The sequence below is a fragment of the Culex quinquefasciatus genome, chromosome 1, assembly GCF_015732765.1.
Source record: "Culex quinquefasciatus strain JHB chromosome 1, VPISU_Cqui_1.0_pri_paternal, whole genome shotgun sequence".
Taxonomy (NCBI): domain Eukaryota; kingdom Metazoa; phylum Arthropoda; class Insecta; order Diptera; family Culicidae; genus Culex; species Culex quinquefasciatus.
In genome coordinates, this window is record NC_051861.1 from 45,916,761 (window position 1) to 45,936,604 (window position 19,844).

The 19,844-nt window shown below is 43.8% G+C and overlaps 1 protein-coding gene across 1 annotated transcript; it reads right to left on the bottom strand.

Moving 5' to 3' along the window:
* Positions 1 to 347: 347 nt before the first annotated feature.
* On the bottom strand, positions 348 to 19,625 carry LOC6041369 (calcium-activated chloride channel regulator 2). Its single transcript, XM_038266900.1, has 3 exons — positions 18,652 to 19,625; positions 768 to 4,504; positions 348 to 692 (listed from the first exon to the last, which is right to left on the bottom strand). Exons 1-2 carry the CDS (start codon positions 18,835 to 18,837, stop codon positions 1,040 to 1,042), a joined length of 3,651 nt encoding a protein of 1,216 aa, XP_038122828.1. The 5' UTR covers positions 18,838 to 19,625; the 3' UTR covers positions 348 to 692; positions 768 to 1,039.
* Positions 19,626 to 19,844: the final 219 nt, after the last annotated feature.

Here is a 19,844-nt window from a genome sequence, read left to right on the forward strand (position 1 = left end):
ACAAACTTACAATATATTAGAATATTGATATGTGAGATCTCGCTTAAAAAAAATACATACATGTCACTCAAGGTATTTAATAGCCAGGACTTCAGCATTTAGACTCATTGAAAACATCTTCCAATTACATATCTAACGATGTTGGTACAAATATCAAATAGTTTTTTTTTTCATATCTTTTAAACAGCTAATGGCAAGTAAATTTTCGTGTTCCGTTTCGAGTTGAAAAAATCTTAAATTTCAATTTCTTCTAAAAATAATACCTGCTTACCTGATCTTAGAACAAAAATGTCATCATTTATTAATTATATATACTTTTTATGTATAAAATCATTAGACAACGTCCATTACGAGTTACATCATTTCTTTATTCATACAATTTTATTTACAGCTTTTTAATCTCTTCTTATATCCAAATGTTTCTAAAGCCTACATACAAAATTGAACGACCCAAAGCAACTTGGAGTTTAACACTTTGAATCACGGACTAGCAACATCGATCAATTTCCTTCCTAGCTGAATGAGCATCTGTAGTATTGTATTCTCTCTGAACGGTTTTTGCAAATATACAGTAATTATCTTGTTCTGTTGTCAAATCAACACACTAGTGCGCTGCTGCAATCTTTGTAACAGAAAACTATGGTCTTTTATGCCTTACTTCTGTATGACTCAATCCCGGTTTGGTGCAAAATCTGCGAAGAACAACAAAGAAAAAAAAACAAGTTAGTAATGCTGCGGAATGTTTTTTTCGGAAACAAGCAACTTACCTCATAACTAAATCCTAAAGTGCCCTCAGCTTGAAATCAGTCTTTCTGGCAATCAAACTTGTGTTGTGTGCGCGAGCGTGTTGAAATTCCTCCTACTTCTTTCTCCTTCTCCTAGCAGAACTATCTCTCTGATCACAGCCTCCACACATCGCGCTCGCAACGATCACCTTGTCCACCACTTCTTATCTCGTATCGGTTTCTCTGGCATCTGGTTTCTCTAGTGAAGGTACAATGCTTTGCACGGCTTCGGCTTCAGCGTCGGCCGCCAGCTATTACGTTATGGTCACGTGGAGTGGTGTGGTCATCGGGTTCAGCGCATCGTGGCTGTACTGTTGTGGTGGAAGCTGTTGGTGCTGCTGCTGATGTTGCTGGAGTTGATGCGGATGTGGGTGCTGTGCCAGTTGATGAGACTGCTGGGGTTCGTAGAAGTACGGTGGGTTGGCCGTGGAATAGATCGGTGGTGGTGGCACCGGAGGGTTGTTGTTCAGCAAGGACATTTGATCGTGTTGGCTAGCGTAGAACTGCTGGACGTCGTTGTCCATGTAGTTGTCGATGAGGCTTGGGCTGCGCCGCCGTTGGTGTTGCTCGTGTTCTTGGAGAAGTTGCGATGCCGACCAGGACTCAAACGGACTGAGCGTTCGGTTATCGTGGTTGATCGTCGGGGTCGGGTTGTACCCGCGAGATAGAGTGTTGTTGTAATTGACGGTTTCGTTGGCGTTCTGTAGGATGTACGACTGGGTGTCAGCTATCTGTTGCTGCTGTTTCAGCTCGTCGATCAGCTTTTGTTCGAGCGGAAGCGTTCGAGAGTTGTAGATCGTGGGGATGTTCGTGGTCACGTTCGTCTGTTGGACGTAATCTGGCGAAGCAGAGGTTGAACTGGTGGCGTTGGAAGATGACGAAGTTACGTTGCCCGGCGTTACGAATACGCTGTGACCTAGCGAAGTCTTGGTTTCGGTGGTAAACGGCTTAATCGGGCGTTTCTGGTCATCTTCCTGTACACTGTTGCGCTTTTTAATGAAAAAGTAGTAACAGCACACCAAAATGATTATAATCAGGAAAATAACTCCCGCAATGATGGCGAGCAAAATTTCCACTTCCAAACTGATCGTGTCTGCAATCCTTTGATGAATGTTGACTCTTCGGTTGTGATGATCGTGGATTTCGTCGTACGATGACCAGACGTTTTCGTAGCTTTCTGTTCCAATAGAAGTGGTTGGAGACAGGGATGTGGCTCGCTTTGGCTTGGGAACAAACACTCTCACATAGTTCGAGACGGCAGCGCCAGAAACACCCAACGCATGGGCACGAATGGCAAAGTACAGGACCTGTCCAATCAGATGCTGTTCATGGGACAAGTTCATTGTGAACGAGCTTTCGTCACCAGTCGGATTGATTAGCGGTTGATCGTGATGCCACAGAAAAGAAGCCGTATCGAAGTAGTCCACAATATCCCGAATCGACGTTGCGTATTTGATCTCGTACCGAGCGATACTTCGGCCTCCCATGTCCGGAGTCGTCCAATTCAGTCTCACTCTCATCCCTTCAACATCCACAATTAAATCACTGATCTTTCCCATCGTCCGGAATCCAACCTCATCCAGCTGATCTTGCGAGAGGAACACCGAAATCGGTGGCATTGTCCGCTGGAACGGAACCATTGAAGCCATCAGCGAGGTTCGGATCGCGCTTCCACAACATCTCGGCGGGGCATTTTTCAGCACACTTTCCGATCGCGTGTACGCCATATTTCCGTTATCCGTAGCCGTTACCTCAAACTGGTATGCTCCCGCTCCGCCAAAGTCATCCGCATTGAAGTAACGCGAGTAGATTCCATCGTTACGGGTGATGTCAGGATCTCCAGAGCCAGAGTCGAGCAAGCGGAACTTCTGTCGACATTCGTTTCCACTTCCAGCGGGGCAGATTCCATCCGGACGTGTCACGACAACTTCAACCAGCGCTCCAATGATAGGCAGATCACCCTTCTTTACCTCGGCGTAGATAATTGGAGGACCTCCGTTGCGCTGTCGAATCCACGATCTCGCCTGAATCGTAGGAGCGTACTTTGAGCGGGGTGTGGCGATCACCTGAACGAAGTGTGGCTGGGGATTCCCGTTGAACCGATCGATCTTGTAGCTCCAGCTGCCGGTCTCGTTGAGCGTTGCCGACACCATCAGCTGCTTAACCAACGATCTAGCGTCACTTCTAGACGAGTAAACAATACCGCTCGGGCTGGTCAACTTGATGCTCGCGATCAGCGGATACTCCGGATTGTGGACGTACACGAAGAAATACGCCGGGGGTCCCATGAACGAATCAAGGGTGAACGTACCGTCCACGGTGCGGCTGGTGCGCTTCGAAAGCAGGTGACTCGCATCGTTGTCATCCGAGTCAACCAGCTCGCGGCGATAGATCTCGATCGGGAGATCGTTACTGTTGCCCTCGTAGTAGAGCTTGCCAATGTTGAAGAGTGTGTTGGACAGCTCAAAGTAGGTGGTAAGGTAGCTTTTTTCGAGGTTGTACTTGCTTTCGAAAACGGAGTACGCGGTGCCGTCGGTGGTTAGGGCTAGAGCGTCCAGCGGTTGACGCCGGATTACGTTCGGGTAGTTGATGGTCGAGATGCGGATATGGGAGGATCGGGCGGCGTTTGCTAGGGAGGTATGATCGATAGAGTACTCCATACCGGGAGCGATTATGAGGATAATTGAGTTTGCTGGCCCGTTCATACGGGTGCGTTCATTCAGCATGTGAATTGCGTCAGTAACGGCGCAGGTTAGACAAGCAGGTTGTCGGGAATCGCTCGGGGAGTATGGAATGAATGAGGCAACCAGGTCTTTGTTTTCCTGGATGTAGAGAGGGGAGATTTGGAGCATCTTTTCGGTGGCTGTGTCGTTCGCGAGGACCATTCCGACCTCGGTGTTGGCTGGGAGGTCGTACACTACCCACTTGCGGATGGCGCTTCGTAGGAAACTCCACGATTCTCGCAGTTGCATGTCCAGAGTTTCATCTATGATGATTACGTAACGGGTGGATTTTCGTGTTTTGTAGCTAAATTTGGGGGTCGTATTTACAATAATGGACGGATTCACGTTTATTTGGTTGTTCATAATGAAGTCATCGTGCTTCAGGATGACATCCAGCGTGCTACGTCGATCGCACAGCTGGTTGTGCTTGGTGGGAGCGTACCGATTGTGAGTACCTTCATCGCAGAACATGGTCACGCTGGGAGCTTCTGCAGCAAACATAATGCTAGAACGGGCATTCCGATCGATAATGTCGCTAATGTTGTACGATGCTGGATTGCCACAGAGGCCACGATCGTGCACAGGTGCATCGGAACAGCCCGTCAGCTTAAGCTCGTGATCATCGTTGATATAGCAACGCGGATAAATCGGGTCTTTCGTAAAACCGATTTCGTCAAAAATGCCATACCGATATTTGGCCCACTCACGCACAAACTCACGACCGATCGTGTCCCTTCCCAAGATGTCCGAGTCGATGTAGATCTGATCTCCGGGCTCACCACAACCGGCGTACTGTTTCGTCCAAATCGTGGATTCCGTCTTGGAGTGCGTTTTGATGGTGACATCGACCCGCTCTCCGCTAGCCGAAGTTCGCGTTTGGTTGTACGGGATGCACGAATTGGGCCAATGGGCCGGCAGGATGACCGTAACGTCCCCGAAGTAGATGCGGCCATCCAGCGCCGAAAAGAGGTACTGCGATGCCGAAGTCAGCATGATCTGTGGAAAGAGAAGAAGAAGACGAAGAAGCGTACATTAATCACTAAATCTAGGCCTTTCACGACGAATTGGTTAATTATAGAAAACACGAGGTTTAAAATAACCGCAATTAGCAGAAAAGAGCATTACGAGGCTTTCTCGCGCGAGTGTGTACGGAGAAGTGGCATACAAAGTGGAACGAAGGAATGACCACGCGTGAAATGCCTCGCGGCTGATTGATGATCCGTGGGAGGTGCAAGGGGGCTACGAAGAGTTGAAGTGCCAGCAGTTGAGTAATTTTAATTGACCGAAAATTGCACATATTACAGTCGAACGAGCTCGACGGTAATGGGACCTACTCTGCGAGCACGTGTGATGTAAGGATGTGATGAGATGGTTCATCAGGTTGATGCCTCAAGAACTCGTCGGATGGAATTTTGAAAATTTCAAGAAGTTGATTGCGGCAAGACAGCATGATTTCAACGATCCAAAACCTTATGGTTATTTTCGTTTGAAGTCTCCTTCGCTGGAAACGAACTTTATTACACAATTGCCCGCTAATGCCGGCGAGAAAAGTTTAGTGCTGCGTGCTTCTTGAAAATATAATCCCCATTTCTGGGAGTACTGGAGACCGTTCCGATCACCGAATCGTGAGAGTTGGTACCACTCGCGGAAGGAGCACCTCACGCTTCTTACAGATAATATTTTCCGAAAAGTTAGAGAGCGTGTTAACCTGAGGGCTCAGAAGAAGGAAAAAAAAAACGAGATTACTTTTTTACGATTCTCGCCTTGAATAGAGAGAGTCTTCCGGGCGGGGTCCTACCCTACGATTCAACGTTGGAGCTGCTGCTTCTCAAAGTATTATCCGCGCGATAGCATCAAATTGCTCATTATGCCCGCCAGAAGTATGACCCTGAAAAGGGAGCCCCTTCCTCACCTCCTTAAACCTCGGGCAGAAAAAGGTAGAACGCGGCTAAAAGCATAAGCACCACGGCGACGAGCATTACAACGGCCATAAAGTGTCCCAGATATACGACGACGATGTCCGTTGTGCTGCACCTTCTTATAAGCATCCTAACGACCGTGTACCTTATCGGCGATGCTTGGGCTGTCGCCAGCTTATGACCTGGTCCGCACACCCAGGAAAGAAAAAAAAACGCCTTTGACCTTCTACCTTTCTCCAGCAGTCTCCCACGGCCTATCAACGGACCGTTACCATAAACTCCGGGCCCAACGAAGAGATATGATCAAACTCCCTCCCCTGAGTGCTTCGGTTTTTTGGAGGTTATGGCAAAAGCTGGGTCAGTTTCTTCAGCGTCATTCCCTGATCGAATCGACCGCTCGCCCTCCAAGTTCAGGGTCTTTATCGGAACGAAATTGGTGTTATGATTCTCACAAATCCGAGAGGTAATCACCTCTTGACAGCCTGCCGACCATCATACGAGCGTCCTGTACCACTTTAATCTAATCCAAAAACAGAGCCCAGAAATTGTCGGAAACTACGCGCGCCCCATCAACGTAAGGCCGTAAGTCGGCAATCAAAGGCCGGTTAGCAGCATTAGAACCGTGGAGGGAAGTAGAGAACGAAATAATATAAAAAACACGAATCTTAATGCCGGCGTGATTTGGAGTCACGTTTCGTTCAGCAGAAAGCTCCGTGTTCGCGTCTCCTAACCTCAAACTTGCTGTCGAAGCTTTGCGCCCGTTAGCGCACAGACAAGCAGATTCAAATCGTTCGTGGAGGAGTTATCAAACTCGCAAACTGTTTCAAACTGTCCGATAAATTACGATCCATTTGTCTGTGGGTTATGCGCGCTCAAGTTTTCGGTGTGGGGGCACTCTTCGAGGATTACACGAGAATCCGATTCGCCTTGTTTGCGTGCTGCTGAGAGCTCGGAATGTGATGGGCCAACTTTCGGGTGAGATATGCTGTTAATTTGTGAGTGTGTTACTGGCACCTGGGGGAAGGCTGGAGCAAGGTGAGGCAATTGAAGCCATGTGGAAGCCATCCAAAGTTCGTCACATCGAGGGAAAAGATTTGGTTCCGGAAACGTCAAATGGGTGATGGAATGGAATGGGGATGGGGATAATTCATTGTATTATTCACTTTTACAATAGCTATTTTTTTTTTGATTTCTGACTTGAATAAAGAATTTTCAAAACCGTATGACATTGAGTACAATTACCATAAAACAGCCATGCTATCTCAAGCTTTTATCATTTCAATAAAATTCAATTGATTAGGCAGTTATTCTTTCGTTCTGCCACAAACAGCCTGAACAAACAGACGATCAGCCCTGACACTATCAGTGATTCATAACTTAAACCCAATCGAATGAAAGCAAAGCCAGCCCAGCACAGAACTTCTGTTTCTTATCGCACAGAGAGAGAAAGAGCAATAACTTGGACGCCAAAGGCTCCTGCGGGCATTTGTTTTTGCAATTTCCAGCTCAAGAAGAGTACTCTTTGAAGAACCAGCCAGAAGATACTTGAAAGCAAATTTCTCCCTCGACGAGTAATCACACACAAACACCCCCAGCCCCACTGCAGTGGAATCATTTTTCCCGAACGCAAAAATTTCAAACTCTGAACCACAAACTGCACGTTTGTTCTATAGAAGCAAAGTTTGCACTCTTGCTCACCCCTCGCCACGAAAACGTTGACCGGATTAGCTTTTGTTAAGCAGCCCTGCAAAAGCTGCACACTCACACATGTTGTCACTCGAAAGTTTTGCTGCTAGGGGGGAAAAGCACTCATTTTCGACAGGTTGGACCAATTTTCGACCTTTCTGGAATTTGACGTTTAGTTACAGGGTTTCAAACGGGGTTTTTAAACTCGATTTTAAAAAGGTTGGTTCAAATATTACGCAATAAGGTCACGTTACCCTATGTGTGTCGAGAAGGAGCAATCTGCTTTTTCCGGACTTTTGGTGTCCAAAGTGCCCAAACACATACTCGCAACTCACACCCGGACGCCAGACGGTTCTAAAACTAAAAACGACCCCCTTCCTCCTTCCAAAGACCTGTCCCAGGACCCAACACCCCAAACGTAAAAGTTTATTTGAGGAATAAATTTCTCAGAGCTCATGTTTTGCTCTAAACATGGGGTGACAGATTGAAATATAATTTCACAGTTTTATGCTTGAGTTTTGCTCTCTCTTTTTTGCTGGTGTGTCCCCTCCAGGATCTGGACGATCTGGACGACCAGGGACAAGGGTGCATATAATTAGTAGTGTCGTGTCGCTTGCTACCTTTATCGAGTTTGGGGACATTTTCACGTGGGAATTGCTGGTAAATTGCTGCACGATATGTTGAAGCTTTTTGTGAGCTGACGTTTGTTTGCGTTTCAACTTTGTGCCGCACCAGGAGTGATGTTAGTTATGAGCTGGAACCGGACCTGCACTGTCAGTTGCTTTGCTCGACAAAGTGTCAAAGAAATTAATTCGATTTTCGGTGTAGTTTGTGTTGGAGAATTGTGGTATTGTGACGGTTTGCTTATTTGATATGAGTGAGTTTTGGATGACTTAATTTCCGTATCATTTGACACCTGTTTTGAAGGCATGAAGATTTTGGCAAGGATTACCAATGCCAAGAGAGTCCAATTTGTAGTTCCAGATAAAAACTCGTTCCCTTACGGATCTACACAATTTTGAGTGACAATGATTCGCGCATTGCTAGACATAATGTTCAAAATCTGGAATGACGCTATGAAAATTTTTAAAAACGCATTTTTGCTTCATAAAAAGACAACATTTCAGACTGCATTTAGGAAAAAACATCAAAATCACGTAAAAATGCAAACAAAATATAGAAAAGATCTTTAAAAAACAACTTCGTAACTTTCACTTAATGGCATAACACGGCATTTCTATCCGTGTAGCTTTGAAATTTTCTACACTGAAATAAAAAAAAGTACCAAATTCCTAAACTCTACTTTCCCTTATTTAGTTATCGGGGTTTTTGGATTACTTAATAAGGAAAGGAGGCAAAATTCCTAGAATTTAGCAATTTGGTATTTTTTTTTATTTCAGTGTAAGGATTCACCATGTGAACATCTTTTTTTCATATATTTGCTTTCTTTTACTACATTTATAAAATCACTAAGCAAAATAAAACTTCATTTCTACGAAGAGTTCTAATCCCGTTCAAGCAACCAAAAACAACAAACACATCAAAATAATATTTGATGCAAACAAATCGTTTGCAGATCCCAAAACCGTTTAGCAATCACTCTGGCAGAAGCAATCGACGTTACATAATCGATCAAATACACAGTTCACGTCGAACCTTCTGCCGCCATTCTTCATTGTTCTCAGTTCATATCCATTTGCTCTGATCGGCCCATAAATACCACCAGCTCCATTTGCCAATGCTTCCTCCCAAACATCGATTCGTTCTAGCAGTTCGCAGGTATATGCGGCACTGCCTAGAGAACATCCTCCATCGTAGACCAAATAGCGCAAAAAAGGCCCAGAATCAGAGATTGAATCCAACTCAAAGGTCTATCTCTAATTGCTATCGAAGAACACACCGGGGCGCATGAGTTGGCAACAACGCTGAACTCCGTGGTCTACCGGAATTGAACTTGCAAATGGGGGGGGGGGCTTCAAAACCACACACAAAAAAAAACGTTGGAGCCCATCAGTATGAAACAAAAGGGAGGAAAGCACACAAAAAACTGCTGTATCTGCCAGAAGTTTAACGCTCTCTCATTACTTGGCAATCATCAGCGTTTGCTGGTGGGGCAATTCGGAGTTGATCGAACAGCGTTTAAAATTGCGAAACTGCAGGTCTTGTTTACCCCAATTTGAACCCATATTGCACCACTCAGAATTGACCAATTTTAAATGCGTTCAATAATTTTGAGTACAGCTAGACTCCGATTGTTGGACAGTTGTCATTTTCACATTTCTGTCCAATTAAATGGTTCAACTGTAGAACCTACTCTGTTAAAAAAAAAACATTCCTGTGGTCTGGTGTCACGTCGTACAGCAAAATTTTGACGTATTGCTGCACGGACCGGTGGAGATGCTCTAAGCACTGAGTGGAAGTCCTCTTACAGTCATAACCGTGCCACTAATGGATTGGCCCAAAAGCATTTCCCTTCTGCCGTACACACTCTGCCAGAGAACAAACTTCCGCTGAATATTCAATTTGACTTGCGATCGATCAAAATGGAGAGGAAAACTCGTGTGGGTGAAACGAAAAGAGAAAAATTGTTACAACTAATGGGCTATCGGGTTGCGCTTCCTCCTCCGGTCAGCGCGATCCGGAGGGGATGAAGTCGAAATTTATGGAGATCTATGCCGCGTCACATCTTGATGTGTTTATTTGCGGCGAAATCGATTAATGAAATCACTTTCCTGCTAACCCTAAACTTGAGCGACATTAATTGGATCAAGTTGGTTCTGTTCTGGGGGTGCGTTTTGATGAGACCAATTCAGAGAATGGAAAAGTTGGCAAAGTTAACATACCTCGGGAGAAGTTTGCCAGCAAACTTTTCTCCTAAAGTGGCTGCGAAGGTCGGCACGGTCATGATTTTCCGGGAAAAGTTTCGTTGGATATACAACGGCTTCCAGGGATGCGACTACGTGCAGTGGGTGCCGGCGGTAAGTAAAGGGATCGATCCTGATATTCGCTTATTTTTCTTAGTTTGGAACATCCAAATGGCCACCGGGATGTAGTGTGGAATAGTGGAAAGTATTTGCTGACAAACAACGTGGTGAACCAAACGAAACGTGCCGCTCAAAGTTTTACCGGCTACGAGCCTGGTGCACCCGAGCTCCGTACGCCTTGGGAGAGATCTGACTGACCAGATGGATTCCGTGATAAATGACCAGCCAGGGGAACGACGTGCATGCGGCGGAAGGGGAACTTTTGCTGGTCCGACGTGTGGTCAGATGTTGTGTGTACAACTCTATTGACTTTTAACGATGGATATTGTGCACTTTGGCAAATGAATTCTGGCTCCGGCAGGGAAATGGAACTTTGGTTGGGTGGAAGTGAACTAGGTGTAACGAGCTTATTGAAAAGCTTCATGGATGTCGTTTATCAAATTGCCATATTCTTGCTTTTAAACAGACAAGAGGTTAAGAAGACAATACATCAGGAAAACAAGAAGATGACCAAACGAGATGTCAATAATCAAGAAGACAAGAAGACAAGAAGACAAGAAGACAAGAAGACAAGAAAACAAGAAGACAAGAAGACAAGAAGACAAGAAGACAAGAAGACAAGAAGACAAGAAGATAAAAAGACAAAAAGACAAGAAGACAAGAAGATAAGAAGACAAGAAGACAAGAAGACAAGAAGACAAGAAGACAAGAAGACAAGAAGACAAGAAGACAAGAAGACAAGAAGACAAGAAGACAAGAAGACAAGAAGACAAGAAGACAAGAAGACAAGAAGACAAGAAGACAAGAAGACAAGAAGACAAGAAGACAAGAAGACAAGAAGACAAGAAGACAAGAAGACAAGAAGACAAGAAGACAAGAAGACGAGAAGACAAGAAGACAAGAAGACAAGAAGACAAGAAGACAAGAAGACAAGAAGACAAGAAGACAAGAAGACAAGAAGACAAGAAGACAAGAAGACAAGAAGACAAGAAGACAAGAAGACAAGAAGACAAGAAGACAAGAAGACAAGAAGACAAGAAGACAAGAAGACAAGAAGACAAGAAGACAAGAAGACAAGAAGACAAGAAGACAAGAAGACAAGAAGACAAGAAGATAAGAAGACAAGAAGGTAAGAAGGCAAGAAGACAAGAAGGCAAGAAGACAAGAAGACAAGACGACAAAAAAACAAGAAGACAAAAGGACAAGAAAACTAAGCCTAACAAATATCAAACAATCTATTTAAAAATTCGACGTGTACGTGTACAAGCTTATTATGACACAGATTATGTCTTGGAATCATGTTCTTGCTTCCAAAACTCAAAAGAATGATAAAAATCAAAATCCAGCTAATTTCTTAAATTATGTGAAAACTGTTCCGTGGCAAAATCCCGAAAACTCACTTTAAACTTTCTTCCGGCAGCAAAATTAGCTCAACATCTTAGCCGGAAAGTTTCCAAATCATTTAGTTAACTTTATTCTTTGCGAGCTCAAAGAGCACCTCACAAAAGCTTAATCCTTTTGCCACCGGAGAGCTTGGCCCACTTTCCACCCCTCCAGAGAGTCCATGTATCGTGTGCACTGCCTCACCCGTTTCGAAGACGAACACGACATAAGCCAAACATCTTCATCCCGGACTTTTACGGACTCGCTCGCACACAGTCTTTCTTGAGAGCTGCTTAGAGTCGAACGTCAAACCCATAATTTGCCAACTTTAAATCCGGAGCTCCACTACTGGTGGGTGCTCTCCCCAGCCACCGAGTCATGCACTCAGGAACCGCCGACAGGCAGCATTAGGGAAATTTAGACTCCTGGCTGGCACATAATTTTCCATCATTATCATTCACCGCGGAAGACACCCCCGGACGTTTGGTACGACTTCAAGTTCTGGAAAGCATGGCCCGTTGGTTGAAAGCTGAAAGCTTTCCAACTTTTAAGCGCTTTTTGGTCTTTTCCCATACATTTGAAAAGGTGAGATTTTCTGGGAGAGGCGGTTTTTCCCCTCCCACGACGTATGCGAAAGATGTAGCAATCGAACAGATAATGTCAAGAATTACGACGAGTACGTTCAAATACACACACTCTCTTGAGCTCGTCGTCGAGAAAGTTTCCCGAGCGAGCAGAGCTTGTAGTACATAATCTTCTTGAGTGCGGGAAACACTTGCACACTTTTCCGGAAGGCGGAGGGTGAGCAAAATTGCACGTTAGTGTAACAACTTAGTACACCCCTTTGAAGGCTGATTACCGTCGGTTGGGGGTCATTTGGATTCCAAAAACCAAATCAGTAGCCATACATGTCATAATCATGTCACCTATCAAGGTGACCTTTCTCATCTTGTTAGTTCCCTTCTAACAAGTCTTCCCTCAGATTTTATGTTAGGAGGTCAATCTGAAGATACCGGACACAGAGTCAAATTTCAAATCCCTGTGAGCCAAGTGACCTTACGTGACGGTTCCTCCTACTCTGTGAAGACGACGACCTCCTCGGTCCGCTCACACGCTCTACTAGGAGGGGGGCGTTTAAACTTCTGTTTTCACTCAATTATCCAAGCCACTGCATCGCGTCGCGTCCCAGCTCCGCTCGCTTCCGTCTAGCATACAATTAAAGAATTTGCTCAACTATTTGCACTTTACGTTTCACGAGACATGGCAGCCGACTACAGGGGCTCGGATGGCTGCAAGTGGGAGCATTTTCCTCTTTGCTTCTAAAATTTTCCCACCAATTACCGCGGCGTCGGTAAGCAGCAAACAGCACGTCTGAGAGGGCATGCACGTTTAAAGAGTTGTGCATCATCTCTCCCGAGGGAGCAGGTCTGTTGCTATTTTTTTTTAGTTTTTTTCCTTCAAAGCAAACTTGTAACGTTTTTTCTCTCTACCCCCTGTTGCAAGCTTCTTTTCCTTTTTCCACACAACACATTCGGAAAAGCGCGCTAAAGTGTCTCCTCGAGGGGTGCATAACGTTTGTGCAGAGGCGCTCAACAGAAGCAGCTTCCTGCATTCAGCATTGTTCGGGTGGAGGACATGGTTGGTGGTTCCTTAGGGTGACCTGACAGGGAAGCACTAACGAAAAGGTGAACAAAACTTGTTGAATATTAGACATTTCTGTACCAAGAATCGAAACGATGCTCTTTGATTCGTAAGCTATCGCTATATCAGCGCGCAACGATTGCTCGATTGGATGAGATAGCAATAACGCTAACATGCTCTTCTCTTTGTCCGCTCTTTCTTCGATTATTAGAAAACATCGAATGACAGAGAAATTTTCCTTGGGTGTACAATTTTATTTTTTTCCAAATGAATTTTAATTATTAGTGCAAATTTTTAATTGAGCTTACAAAATAACATTGCACAATGGTCCAGATTGCAAAATTAAGGGGAAAGTGTATTTAAAAAAAAACTATTTGGAGCTTTGTGGTCTTCAGAGTTGTTGAAAACGGAAAGGTTCAACTTTTTGGAAATAAGGATGGTTCACGATTGGGGTGCACTATGGGCCATCTCCATACAAACAGGCGGCCAAATATATTTTTTGCTTTTTAAATGTTTTTTTCATACAAATTTGGGTAATTGTATGGTATTGAAATGATATACGTCGATTTTTATGAACTTTCATGTTTTTCAATAGTTGATTGTTTATAAAAAAAAAAGTCTTTTCATACATTTGCAAGTGCAACAGAATTGCGTATATATTGTATTGCAAGTTTATATTATTAAATTATGGATAAGCTAATACATCCCCACTTTAAGGACACAACCCCTCCCTCCTGTTTCTTCGCATGCTGGAAATTTCAGCAATGTTAGATTATAATCCAATCTTTCAAGTGATCTTAGTTTCATGTTTAGCATCGGTTAGCAAAAAAAGTACTCGATTAACAAACATAAAAAAATACGATTTGTCAAAAAAAATGCTCCAGTTATTCGATGAAAACTTCAGTTTTTGGTTTAGAAACTACATTTTATCTATTAATAGTTTCAAAGCTTATCTCATTACCTTTCCAACGATGTATATTTGTCCTAGTAAAACATTTAAAATGGCTGAGCTATGTTAAAATTAAACAACCGCCTTTTTTACGAAAAACGCTAGTTTTTTACTCCATTTTTTGACTTTCAGCTTGCGTATCTCCGTAACGAATAAACTTAGAGCTTTGAAAATTTGGATTTTTCTTAGTTAGAATGTTTACTTTCGAGAAAAAAATACCAAAAAATATTTGGAGAAGGTCACTTTTTTGAAACTTGGCCACCCAATGTACCATAGTGGGGTGGTTTATGAAATCCAACTTTCCAGGAATAGTTTTAACGTTAGGCATGCCAATTCAAGCAACTTTGTCGATGGCACAAACATAATATTTCGCAATCTACGCCTTTCACTTAATCTTGTGATCTGGACCTGTTTTTTTTTTTTTTTTTTTTGCGCCCTAACAATTCTCCTACCATAGTAATTCGCGCAAAAGCATTGAAATGTGGTGTGGTGCGGTGGGTAATCCGTGACTTTTCGTCTCGTGTCGATGTAAATAATACACCTGTGCGAGTGTGTGGGTTGCGGCAGTGGAGGACTGTTGCAACTCTTTAGATTGAGACAGAGAGGGTTCAGTACAATGGGAAAATGCAAATGCTTATGCTGAGTGCATGAGGAGATGTTTATCGATTACGGCTTTTAGCATACGGGGGTAATGGAAAAATCAAGGTCGTTGCAAATATCATTAAAAAACAATATTTTGATATAGTTTATAATTTTGTTTAGCAGTCATACATTGAACGCAAATGCTGAATCATCAATCAGTTAAATATCTAATAATAAAGTTGATTAAAAAACAGATTCAGTTACTGACATTCTTCACAACCATGTGCTGAACCACAAATAACTTCACCAAAACTTGCTGCTAAGCACTTAGTTGACATTCTTGCCAAATTCCCGCCACTCCAAGTTCAAGAGTCTCTTAACATCACTCATTCCGAGTGTGTTTCTGTGTTTTCACGTTTCCACGCGAAATAAGCCTTCAATCGAGCCTGAAGAATGTTGATACCTACTTGCTACGACCTCGTTTTCCGAGCCGTAAATTTTCCGCAACTTGCCTTGCCCCTGGCACAACTCTGTGGCACCACTTTGCAAGAAAGCTTCTTTGCATACGCCACACATCCTTGCCCCCTTGGAGTTCTGCGCATCGGCGGAAGCTGCCATGGCGTGCCGGCAATGTATCATGTCTTCTTATGCATCTTAATGAATGCAGCAGCAGCAGCAGCAGCAGCAGAGAGGCTGATGTGGAAAAGCCAAGCCAGTTTGGGGGGTAAAAAATACTGCCACCAAAGAGGATTTTGTGCAATATAGATTTGTTTCCTTTCCACCTGTTATACCTGCTGCGGTGAGTGTGAGTGTGCTCAGCGCATACATTCGCTATGAAGATGCATGAGCGGGTGAGTATCTATGTAGAGTGAATGCTCCAATATCTGACTTAACCTATACTTGGGAAATCTAAAACTCAGTTCTAAATTCAACGCGAGCGAGTGCAGCACGGTTGGTAAAGTGGGCGCGACACGACCAGAGGATCTCGGTTGGAATCCCATCTAAAGCAGAAGTTTTTTTTTTACTCGACAAAGGAGCATCCACCTTCTTCACACAAAAACCTACTGCCTGAAAGAAGCGCAGCGGCACGAGTTTAAGAGTTTGAAGAGCAGGAAAAAAAGCCCCGCTCCATGAGATATAACCGCAATTTTTCTTTCTACGTTCGCTGCATAATCGTGCACGGGTGTGGACGAAAGAGAGGGAAAGCCAAAAGCTCGCATACAAACACAGTGCGGCTCGAAGTTTTCCAAGTTTTCCACCGCCAACCTCCTTAATGTGATCCACTCTGCATGTTGTTGGAGGGCGAAGAGAGAGGGTGCGGAAGGGATTATATCTGCATAATATAATAAAAATATCATTTCCTCAACTACTTTTATTACCATCTTTTCTCATTGGTTCGTGTCATCTTCGAGTATCGAGTTAGCTTTTTCCTTCCCCCCCTCTAAGAAAGTGTGAGCGAGAGTGTGTTTCTGCACAGAACGTTGATGTTTGTTTTGCAGCTGGGCGGTGATGCTGCTTGCTGCAGAGAGCTTTGGAAAAATATGACAGCATCGAGTGAGGGTTGCGGATGATAGTGGGAAAATTGATGGTCTTCCGACTTCATCTTTGCGTTGGTGAGGGTGGTGAACTCGTTTTATAGAATGTTTTGGATTTTGGAGCAGTGCACAATTCGATACAGTGGGGGGTTTGGGGGATGCTTTCGTATCAATTGATATTTTTGTACCGATGGGAGACTTTCTATGCGAGTTTTATGAAAAGAATGGAAGTTGCAGAGCCTGACCCAGAAAAAGGAAGTTTTTTTCTATACCTCTTTCCACAGTACATTCAAGATGCATTTTAGAAGGTGCTTACATAACAAACAAGGCGAGTAAGTAGGTAGGTAGGCGTGGCTGAATAGTTACACTGTTCGCTTTGTAAGCGGATGATCATAGGTTCGATTCCTATCTCCTTAAAGATCGGATGGAGAAGTAAAACGTTCGTTCCCGGCCTTAATAGTTGTTAAGCCGTTAAGTTATTCCAGGTACAGAAGTCGTCTCTTTCTAATAAGGACAAACAACCCACCAACTCAAGCATGCTCGTGCAATAAGTTACACAAAAATGTTGGCTATTTTTGCACAAAAAATCACACAAAAAAAGCTTGTAGTTCTACCAAGTAAGCTACTCAGAAGCCCACCCACACATATTTGCTAAACACTTTTTGCCACCCCAAAATAGCCTACACTCTTGTCAGCACCAAAAGGCAACCAGAGATTCCTAGAAAGAAGGTCCCAGCAGCGCTACTGGCGATTAGGCACATTGAACTCTACATTGCTAATCGTGGCCAAGTACGAAGGTTTTATTTGCATTTTATTTTTTTATTTTTTTTCGTGAATAGTCAGTTGGAAATCTTCCACGAAAAAGACTGATTTTGACACAATTAACTATTGTTTTGAATTTATCAAAATGTGATAACTAAGACTTATTCGAGCCATTTTATTATACCGAACCTGCGATTACAGCATATCAAAATCGTTATGAACTTCAATAAAATTTAATCAGAGGTGGAATTGTCTCAATAGTTTATCGACACTTCAGTAAATATCACTCAAAATAAAAAAAAACAGTTTTTTTTTATTAACAAAAAAAAAGTTGAATAAACTAGTGTAATTGATTGTTAACTCTATCAAACATTGTAGAACGATTATTTTGCATATCTTTTCTTTTCAAAATAAATTAAGCTGTTTGACCTAGAAACCATAAATATTTGTGCGAAGTTGACTTTATAGCTGTCGGCCACTATTGCTAGTACCAACCACTAGTGTCTTCCTTTTATCTACAAGGACTTCGCCGCCCTGGGCTCCTAAGTGTATGAGAGTATGGCACAGAGCGATAGCGCCAAATACCCATATTAACACAAAAATTTTAGAGCGCCCGCCGCAGGATTCCGGCAACCTCTGAATTGTGAGTCCAGTGCGCGGTCCGATTGATCCACACGGGCGGTACATATTTTGAAAATGAACTGAAATGTAAATGCATTATTTCAATTGTTTAAAGAACATCAATGCAATAAATAATTCAACTTTGATGTTGTTAAAGTAATCCGAAATTCCGAAATAAAACTTTTTGAGTAGCAATCATCATTAAATCCAACTGTTTGAAAATTAATTAAGATTCCATTGGGCCAGATTGAGTAACCATCACGTATTAATAATTTAAAATAGAAATCTTCTTTGTTAGCAATTTTGAAAGTACAATTTCCAGTACTGCCCCTGTTTGCATGAAAGACCCATATGCATTTTCATCAATTTTGTGTGAATGATGCAGTTTGGTTCAAAATCGTGTGCACTTTCAAAAAACCAAACATTTCCAGTACTTTGTTCTAGAAATCTGGAGAAAATCCAGTTTTTTCGTGGAAATATAACAATATAGTCTTATGTATGGGACAAACTTGGCTAGCATTTTTCTCAGCTTGCTGTTTTTGCATATGGGACATTTATGTAAACATGCGCAGAGTAGCGTTCTGACGATATCACAAGCAACATAACGTTCAAACTGAAACTGATGCTTCACTGCAAAAAATAAAACAAATTCAAGCATCCAAAAATACACCACCCCTACACTGCAAATCCCAGCAAATTGACAACCGCTGCGCTGTGATGCCCAAAACCTGCCAAATTAATCAATCTCCCATCAGAAACAATTACCCATCTCAAACATCGAAAATCCCCACGCTGACAGTGCTGCTGTCCGCCATGTCAACCCAAAACAAAAAGAGCTCATTGTGCTTTTTCCGACAATATGTCCCACCACCACAGTGCGCTATCTGCGCTGTGCAAGCGCTCTCAATTAGCATTAAAAAAGCGTGGAAATCAAAGTGACTTTCCCCCTGCAACCGCGCAACCCCCGGAAGCTTCGCAATGTTATGCACGCTGTCGTGCTCATCACATAAGACCGAGAGCCTCAGCATAACTCACTCATTGCCATGCGGTATCTGTGTGTTATGAAAGAGCTCGTACATACCTCCACATTGTGCAGAATCGTTTGGCAGTTCTCCACCGGCACGTTATCCCTTATCTCGATGACGACATTTTTGTACGCGGATTTTTCCACATAAACTGAGCTGGCCGAGGCCAGACTGGCGGCGGAAGCCTCCGGCCGGCTGTTGTAGGCCACCAGCAGCAGGGCCACAAACGTAGGAAGTAGCATTTTGCCGAATGCTAATCGCGTAGCTTTTATGCTCACTTTTATGCTAACACAAGTGGTTCCGTTCGAATGTCAACGTTTTTGTTTTCAATTTTCCCGAAAATATAAAAAAAAAAATCCAAGCACTATCACACGTGTGTTACTGAATCCCACGGTTTTCTGTGTTCAATTCCGAGCGAAAATCCACCGGCTTACGAGCTTCACTGCTGCAGGTACTATCGCGTAGACACTCATCATCCCGACGACCGCAGTGGAGCGCCTCTGGTTCGAGGAGTTGTTGATGTTCTTGCCACCCTCCCCCTTGCTCTCACTCGGGTTGAAAACAATCCCCCGCGCACACAAACAGCCCACTCGACGAGGGATCTCCGGTGTTATTTTTAGGCTTCTCACTTGTGCCACAGCTGTGCCAGGCCAGGTCTCGTGGTCTACCGCTGACCCAAAACCCAAAATCAAATAATACACCCCAAAAGCCGAACCACACCGACCGCGGTAAGGTACACTCGAACAATTCCTGTGAACGAGTTGCGTACGCAACGTATCGTATCTGTTCAAATTCCTCCCAGCACACACAAAAATGTGTTACACTTCAAGAAGCTGGAGCAGCAGCTGGAGATTCTACTGCAGCGGCAGCACGTGAAAAGCACCACGCGACCACAAATTCTGCGCCACGCCACACTTGTCTTCTCCTCCCGCAGAGAAAGATCTTCTCTCACTAATCTAACTGCCCACCGCGGTAACGTGGTGTCGAACAGAGTATCGAGGGAACGTCCAAACGCAACGAACGTCAACTGCGGACTAAACCGAGCCAGCATAAGCATCTTCTTCCTTCACCCGCGACGCTTGTGGGTTATGCAAGGTTTACGGATCGGGTGTGGAAAGCAGAACATGGGAAAAACGGTTCATCGCCGAAGTTCACCCGAAGTTGCTGCGATGCCGGCCGATGAATCGGTTTGTTTTGATTATGCTTTCGAAGCAGTGAAGGTCGCCGTCACATGCGGTGTGTGTGTAGG

Coding starts and splice junctions, on each gene's coding strand:
- LOC6041369 (XM_038266900.1), bottom strand. CDS start 18,837: ATGCTACTTCCTACGTTTGTGGCCCTGCTGCTGGTGGCCTACAACAGC. Junction 4,505..18,651: donor CGATTCTGCACAATGTGGAG/GTATGTACGAGC, acceptor CTCTTTCCACAG/ATCATGCTGACTTCGGCATC.